The sequence below is a fragment of the Chiloscyllium plagiosum genome, unplaced genomic scaffold (genome assembly GCF_004010195.1).
Source record: "Chiloscyllium plagiosum isolate BGI_BamShark_2017 unplaced genomic scaffold, ASM401019v2 scaf_12723, whole genome shotgun sequence".
Taxonomy (NCBI): domain Eukaryota; kingdom Metazoa; phylum Chordata; class Chondrichthyes; order Orectolobiformes; family Hemiscylliidae; genus Chiloscyllium; species Chiloscyllium plagiosum.
This window is the reverse complement of record NW_025213699.1, coordinates 24,956-33,625: the sequence shown is the minus strand read 5'-3', so window position 1 is coordinate 33,625 and position 8,670 is coordinate 24,956. Positions and strand designations below refer to the sequence as shown.

Below are 8,670 nucleotides of genomic sequence, written 5' to 3'. Positions count from 1 at the left end.
CCACTATAAATGCCGGAGGAAACATCACAGAAGCGCTTCACAGGAGGCTCCCAAGCACTGAGGATGTCACCTAGACAGGGGACGAAACGTCTGCAACACACATTCCCAGCTCGGCGAACAGAACCACAACAACAAGGGTGTTGCCAGGGTTGGAGGATTTGAGCGACAAGGAGAGGTTAAACAGGCTGGGGCTGTTTTCCCTGGAGCGTCGGAGACTGAGGGGTGACCTTATAGAGGTTTACAAAATCATGAGGGGCATGGATAGGATAAATAGGCAAAGTCTTTTCCCTGGGGTGGGGGATTCCAGAACTAGAGGGCATAGGTTTAGAGTGAGAGGGAAAGATATAAAAGACACCTAAGGGGCAACTATTTCACCCAGAGGGTGGTACGTGTATGGAATAAGCTACCAGAGGAAATGGTGGAGGCTGGTACAATTACAACATTTAAGAGGCATCTGAATGGGTATATGAATAGGAAGGGTTTGAAGGGATATGAGCCGGATGCTGGCAGTTGGGACTAGATTGGGTTGGGATATCTGGTCGGCATGGATGGGTTGGACCGAAGGGTCTGTTTCCGTGCTGTACATCTCTATGACTCTATGACTCTAAATCAGGAATTAAAAGGCTAACTGTGGGACGATCATGGAATGCCCACAGTGCAGGAAGAGGCCATTTGGCCCATCAGCTCCCTCAGAAGAGCATCCCATCCAGACCCACTTCATTCTAAACTAATTAAGCAGGGGGACGGGAACATCAATTATAGCTCCAGTGTCCAGGAGGTTGAGAGTGGTGAGGTCACAAATAAGATTTTAAGGTCACGAGTGCACCAGTCGGCAGGATGCTGGTTTGAAGTGTGTCTAATTCAATGCCAGGAGCATCCGGAATAAGGTGGGTGAACTGGCAGCGTGGGTTGGTACCTGGGACTTCGATGTTGTGGCCATTTCAGAGACACAGGTAGAGCAGGGACAGGAATGGTCGTTGCAGGTTCCGGGATTTCAATGTTTCAGTAAGGGCGGCACGGTGGCTCAGTGGTTAGCACTGCTCCCTCACAGCACCAGGGTCCCAGGTCCGATTCCAGCCCCGGGCGACTGTCTGTGTGCAGTTTGTACATTCTCCCCGTGTCTGCATGGGTTTCCTCCAGGTGCTCTGGTTTCCTCCCACATTCCAAAGATGTGCAGGTCAGGTCAATTGGCCATGCTAAATTGTCCATAGCGTTAGGTGCATTCGTCAGAAGAGGGTGGGTTACTCTTCGGAGGGTCGGTGTGGACTTGTTGGGCTGAAGGGCCTGTTTCCACACTGTAGGGAATCTAATCTAACAGAGAAGATGGTAGAAAGAGGGGGGAGGTGTGGCACTGTTAGTCAAGGACAGTATTATGATGGCAGAAAGGATGTCTGAGGACCTGTCTACTGAGGTTGTATGGGCTGAAGTTAGAAACAGGAAAGGAGAGGTCACCCTGTTGGGAGTTTTCTATAGGTCTCTGAATAGTTCCAGAGATGTAGAGGAAAGGATAGCAAAGATAATTCTGGATAGGAGCGAGAGTGACAGGGTAGTTGTTATGGGGGCTTTAACTTTCCAAATATTGACTGAGAATGCTATAGTTTGAGTACTTTAGATGGATCAGTTTTTGTCCAATGTGTACAGAGGGTTTCTCGACACAGTATGTAGACAGGCCAACAAGGGGCGAGGCAATATTGGATTTGGTACTGGGTAATGAACCCGGCCAGGTGTTAGATTTGGAGGTAGGTGAGCATTTTAGTGATAGTGACCACAATTAAGTTACGGTTATTTTAGCAATGGAAAGGGATAGGGATACACCTGAAGGCAACAGTCATAGCTGGGGGAAAGGCAATTATGATGTGATTTGGCATGATTTAGGATGCATAGGATGGGGAAGGAGACTGCAGGGGGTGGGCACAATTGAAATGTGGAGCTTATTCAAGGAACAGCTACTGCGTGTCCTTGATAAGTATGTATTGGTCAGGCAGGGAGGAAGTGGTTGAGCAAGGGAACTATGGTTTACTAAAGAAGTTGAATCTCATGTTAAGAGGAAGAAGGAGGCTTATGTTAGAATGAGACATGAAGGCTCAGTTAGGGTGCTTGAGAGTTTCAAATTAGCCACGAAAGACCTAAAGAGAGAGCTAAGAAAAGACATGAGAAGTCATTGACAGAGAGGATCAAGGAAAACCCTAAAGCTTTCTATAGATATATCAGGAATAAAAGAATGACTAGTTTAAGATTAGGGCCAATCAAGGACTGTAGGGGGAAGTTGTGTGTGGAGTCTGAGGAGATAGGGGAAGCGCTAAATAAATATTTTTTGTCAATATTCACACAGGAAAAAGACAAAGTTGTCGAGGAAAATACTGAGATACAGGCAACTAGGCTAGATGGGATTGGGGTTCACAAGGAGATGTTAGAATTCTGGAAAGTGTGAAAATAGATAAGTCCCCAGGGCCAGATGGGATTTATCCGAGGATTCTCTGGGAAGCCAGGGAAGAGATTGCCGAGCCTTTGGCTTTGATCTTTATGTCCTCATTTTCTACAGGAATAGTGCCAGAAGACTGGAGGATAGCAAATGTGGTTCCCCTTGTTCAAGAAGGGGAGTAGAGACAACCCTGGTAATTATAGACCAGTGAGCCTTACTTCGGTTGTGGGTAAAGCATTGGAAAAGGTTATAAGAGATAGGATTTATAATCATCTAGAAAAGAATAAATTGATTAGGGGTAGTCAACACAGTTTAGTGAAGGGTAGGTTGTGCCTCACTGACCTTATTGAGTTCTTTGAGAAGGTGACCAAACAGGTGGATGAGGGTAAAGCGGTTGATGTGGTGTATATGGATTTCAGTAAGGCGTTTGATAAGGTTCCCCATGGTAGGCTACTGCACCAAATACGGAGGTATGGGATTGAGGATGATTTAGTGGTTGGGATCAGAAATTGGCTCACTGAAAGAAGACAGAGGGTGGTGGATGAGGGTAAAGCGGTTGATGTGGTGTATATGGATTTCAGTAAGGCGTTTGATAAGGTTCCCCATGGTAGGCAACTGCACCAAGTATGGAGGTATGGGATTGAAGGTGATTTAGCGGTTGGGATCAGAAATTGGCTCGCTGAAAGAAGACAGAGTGTGGTGGTTGATGGGAAATGTTCATCTTGGAGCTCAGTTACTAGTGGGGTACCACAGGGTCTGTTCTGGGGCCACTGCTGTTGGTCATTTTTATAAATGACCTGGATGAGGGTGTGGAAGGATGGGTTAGCAAATTTACAGATGACACTAAGGTTGGTGGAGTTGTGGACAGTGCAGAAGGATGTTGCAGGTTACAGAGGGACGTAGATAAGCTGCAGAGCTGGGCTGAGAGGTGGCAAATGGAGTTTAATGTGGATAAGTGTGAGGTGATTCACTTTGGAAGGAGTAACAGGAATGCAGAGTACTGGGCTAATGGTAAGATTCTTGGTAGTGTAGATGAGCAGAGAGATCTCAGTGCCCATGTACATAGATCCCTGAAAGTTGCCACCCAGTTTGATAGGAAGGCGTACGGTGTGTTAGCTTTTATCGGGAGAGGGATTGAGTTTCGGAGCCACGAGGTCATGTAGAAAACTCTGGTGTGGCCGCACTTGGGAGTATCGCGTACAGTTCTGGTCACCGCATTATAGGAAGGATGTGGAAGCTTTGGAAAGGGATGTGGAAGCTTTGGAAAGGGTTCCGAGGAGATTTCCCGGGATGTTTGCCTTATGTGGAAAGGCTGAGGGACTTGAGGCTGTTTTCGTTAGAGAGAAGGTTGAGAGGTGACTTAATTGAGACGTATAAGATAATCCGAGGGTTAGATAGGGTGGGCAGGGAGAGGCTTTCCCCTCGGATGGTGATGGCTAGCACGAGGGGACACAGCTTTAAATTGAGGGGGTGATAGATACAGGACAGATGGCAGAGGGAGTTTCTTTACTCAGAGAGTAGGAGGGGGCGTGGAACGCACTGCCTGCCACAGTAGTAGACTCACCAACTTTAGGGGCATTTAAATTGGCATTGGATAGGCATATGGATGAGAATGGAATAGTGTAGGAGAGAGGGGCTTCAGATTGGTTTCAGGTCGGCACAACATCGAGGGCCGAAGGGCCTGTACTGCGCTGGAATGTTCTCTGTTCTGTCCCCGTAGCCCTTTATGGAGATTTTAACCATGGCTAATCCACCTTGCATGCACATCCCTAGACACTACAAGGCAATTTTTAGCCTGGCCAATCCACCTCACCTGCACATCTTTGAACTGCAGAGCACCCGGCAGAAACCCACACGGACACAGGGAGAACGTGACTCCAGACAGTCACCCAAGGACGGAAATGGAAGCCAGGTCCCTGACGCTGTGAGCGCTAACCACTCCGCCCACCTTGTGGTTTGAAAACTCATCTGGTTCACTGATGTCGTTCAGCAAAGGAAATCTGCCACCCTTACCCAGTCTGGGCCTACATGAGACTCCAACCCCTCAGTAATACAGCGCACTCCGAAATGCCCTCTTCAACGACCAAGCCAGCCACTTGGATTCAAGAAAGTAGCCAGGCTGCCGGGGCAATTGGGAATAGGCAGACATCGTCAGTGGTGCTCACATCTCATGAATAACTGAAACTGGTGGACCGATAGATAGAGAAACAGGACAGAGGGGCGATGTTGAAAGTATGACTCTGAATGACAAGGACAACTAAGGACTGGTTTGGGGTTGAGGGAGGAGGGGGAGGCCTCTCTGAACATCCATGATTGTGTCATCTGCAAATCTGGCAGCATCCGAGGAGCAGGAGAATCGACGTTCCTGGCATAAGCCCTTCTTCGGGAGTGAGGGGCTGATGACCGAACCGTCGCCTCTCCTGCTCCTCGGATGCTGCCAGACCTGGGCCTTTCCAGCGCCACACTCTCGACTCTGATCTCCATCATCAGCAGTCCTCACTTTCTCCCCAACGGCAAACTTCCCAACTGTGACCCCACTTTCAAAAGCAAACAGCAGGGATCCCAAAACTGAGCCGTGCTGAAGACCACGTGAGGCAGATTGCCATTCAAAAAGGCAAGCCACCAACTATTACCCTCCGTTTCCTTTTATTAAGCCAACTTTGGATCAATTTCTGCGCGTTACTTTTACTTTATTGACCACTCTACCCACTTGGGATCTTGTCAAACGCCATACGGAAATCCATCGAGGAAATATCCATAGCATTACCCTTCTCATTACCTCTTTGAAGAACTGAGTCGAATTTGTAAGGCATGACCTTCCCTTAAGAAAGCCATGCTGATTATCCCTGACCAGTCCAAGCCTTTCTCACTGACAGTGTACTGACAGGTTCTCAGGATTGATTCTAACAGCTTGCTCACCACTGAAGTAGAGCTAAATGGCCCATAATTGTTTGGCATTTCCTTTGTGGGTCGAGAGTGTGTGGTGCTGGAAAAGCACAGCAGGGTCAGGCAGCATCCAAGGGGCAGGCAAATCGACGTTTCGGGATGGAGCCCTTCATCAGCTCCGGCCTGAAACGTTGATTTTCCTGCTTCTCGGATGCTGTCTGACCAGCTGTGCTTTTCCAGCAACACACTTTCAACTCTGATCTCCAGCATCTGCAGACCTCACTATCTCCTAATGATATTTATTGCCAGGCTATTCATCCAGAGACCTAGGTTACCTGGGATTTGAATCTCTCCTGGCAGTATGTGGAATTGAGTTCAACAAAATATCTGGAATTAAGAGTCTAATGATGACCATGAAACCATTGTCAATTTTCAGGAAATTCCATCTGCTTCACTAATGTCCCTTAGGGAGGGAAAATCTGCCATCCTTACCTGGTCTGGCCTACATGTGACTCTACGGCAGTGTAGGTGACTCTGAACTCCCCCCTGGGCAATTAGGGTTGGATAATAATTCCCAGCAATGCCTATGTGAATAAATATAAAGAAAAATGCCACAGCAGAGGGACTGGAGAAGTTGGGAGTTGTTGTTTTGAGATCAGGGAAGCTGAAGGGGAGGTTTAATCAAGATGTTCCAAGTGTTTTTATGGATTTTTGAATGTGAAGATTGGTAACCACAGGGACTCCTGCCCAGGTTTTGACTCCTTGTGTCTCGGGGTGACCCTGCCAAGGGAGAGAAAGTGAGTGCAGCTTTGTCGTACCCCTCTTCCCACTCGCCCGTAGTGCCCAGGGATGTGCGGGTTAGGGTGGATTGGCCGTGCTAAATTGTCCCCGTAGTGCCCAGGGATGTGCAGGTTAGGGTAGATTGGCCGTGCTAAATTGTCCCATAGTGCCCAGGAATGTGCAGGCTAGACAAATTAGCCGTGGGAAATGCAGGGTTAGAGAGGTGGACTGGGTTTGGGTGGGATGCTCTTCGGAGGGTCAGAGTGGACCCGATGGGCCGAATGGACTGATTCCACACCGTAGGGACTCTATGAGTGTGTGGGAGCGGCACAGAGGGAGGAAGTGGTCAGAGAATAAAGACGCCTTTCACCAGCTTTCCCCCCCCCCCCCCCCCATCCCACTCAACGAAACATTGTGAGCAGCCACTGATTGAAGTGATGTCCTGTGCTCTCCTCCTCTCTGTCTAGCGCGAGTGTCTGTCCCTCCACATCGGCCAGGCCGGAGTGCAGCTCGGCAATGCCTGCTGGGAGCTGTACTGCCTGGAGCACCGCATCAAGCCCGACGGTAAAATGCGCCCTTCGAAGTCCGCCGGCGTGCAAGACGACTCCTTCCACACCTTCTTCAGTGAGACCGGGGCGGGGAAACACGTTCCCCGGGCGGTGTTCATCGATCTGGAGCCCACCGTGATCGGTAAGGGCGGGGAGGGGACAAAGAATGCGCCGGCTCGCCTGAGCACGTTGGAGAGAAAATGGGGCATCCGCAAAAGAAGCTTTCGTGGTTACCCAGGCGACACTGCATCTAAACCATGCGGCCGCACATCGGTTCAGCCTCCCTGGGGGTTGGGGGTCCGAGCACGCTTTTAAGGTGTGAGGAGAGAGATTTGAAAAAGGCAGGAAGGGCAAATTCTTCACGCAGGGGGTGGTTTGCATGTGGAATTTCATGAAGAAGTGGTGGATGTCGGCACAATTATGTTGTTTAAAAGATGAGTACAGTGCAGATAGACGCCCATCGACTCTGTGCTGATCCTCCATACAGCATCCAACACAGCCTCCACCACCTGCAGATAAGAGTGGAAGTAAGGCCATTCGGCCCATCGAGTCCACCCCGCCATTCAATCATGGCCGATGGGCATTTCAACGCCACTTACCCACACTCTCCCCGTAGCCCTTAATTCCTTGCGAGATCAAGAATTTATCAGTCTCTGCCTTGAAGACGTTTAACGTCCCGGCCTCCACTGCGCTCCGTGGCAATGACTCCCACAGGCCCACCACTCTCCGGCTGAAGAAATGTCTCCTCATTTCCGTTCTAAATTGACCCCCCTCTAATTTTAAGGCTGTGCCCACGGGCCCTAGTCTCCCCCCGCCTGACGGAAACACATTCCCAGCACCCACCTTTTCTAAGCCATGCATTGTCTTGTAAGTTTCTATTAGACCTCCCCCTCACCTTCTAAACTCTAATGAATACATTCCCAGGATCGTCATCCGTTCATCGTATGTTAGGCCTACCATGTGAATGAAGAGGCAAATGGGATCTCTTCTTAATTAAGGCATTAAATGCGTGAGCAAGGAGGTGATGTTGGAGCTGTAAATGATGTTAGTTAGGCCACTGTGTGTGCAATTCTGGTCACCATACTATACAGGGAAGATGTCATTGCACTGAGGAGGGAGCAGAAGAGATTCATCAGGATGAGGGTTTCAGCAGCAGATGAATTGGGTCAGATGGGCAGTGCAACAGGATATGTTTTCAATCGAGAACAGGATTTTCAGTTTGAGGAGTTTGAGTCTGGAAGGCAATATTCGTCAATGAGCAGTGTAGGCGGTGTCGCTGAACGTCAGAGTAACTCGTCGCACTCACGGTCCTTCAGGGGATTCTGTGTCAAGTATCGGACCGTCACACCCTCAGACACAACAGGATCCTTCCTCTCAGAACCTCGCACCACCTCATGTATCCCAGCAAGTGGAGCACTCAGTTAATCATTCACCATTTCTTGCACCGTCCCCAGATGAGGTCCGCACCGGCACCTACCGGCAGCTCTTCCACCCTGAGCAGCTCATCACCGGCAAGGAGGACGCGGCTAATAACTACGCCCGGGGCCACTGCTCCATCGGCAAGGAGATTGTGGATCTGGTCCTGGATCGCATCCGGAAGCTGGTAGGTTGTTCGTTCAGATCACATTCCTGGCTCTCCCCAGGGATGGCGACCCGTGTTCCTCTGGGGACCAGGTTGGCGAGCGGTGGTACAACCTATTTGACCGTAACAGCCAAAGCAAGGCGCTGCTCAATCCTTCCCTTCGATAGGGCAGCACGGTGGCTCAGTGGTTAGCACTGCTGCCTCACAGCACCAGGGTCCCGGGTTCGATTCCAGCCTCGGACGACTGTCTGTGTGGAGTTTGCATATTCTCCCTGTGTCTGCGTGGGTTTCCTCCGCGTGCTCCGGTTTCCTCTCACAGTCCAAAGAGGTGCAGGTCAGGGTGGATTGGCCCTGCTAAATTGTCCCTGTAGTGTCCAGGGATGTGCAGGTTAGGGTGGGTTGGCCGTGCTAAATTGTCCCTGTAGTGTCCAGGGATGTGCAGGTTAGGGTGG

At 49.8% G+C, this 8,670-nt stretch overlaps 1 protein-coding gene across 1 annotated transcript in view; it reads left to right on the top strand.

The window, feature by feature from the left end:
- Positions 1–6,559: 6,559 nt before the first annotated feature.
- The window catches only part of LOC122547696 (tubulin alpha-1C chain-like), a 13,591-nt gene continuing 11,480 nt past the window's right edge, over positions 6,560–8,670 (top strand). The window contains exons 1-2 of the mRNA XM_043686293.1: positions 6,560–6,778; positions 8,091–8,239. Coding sequence (XP_043542228.1) covers positions 6,658–6,778; positions 8,091–8,239 — 270 coding nt within the window. The 5' untranslated portion in view covers positions 6,560–6,657. The remainder of the gene's footprint in view (positions 6,779–8,090; positions 8,240–8,670) is intronic.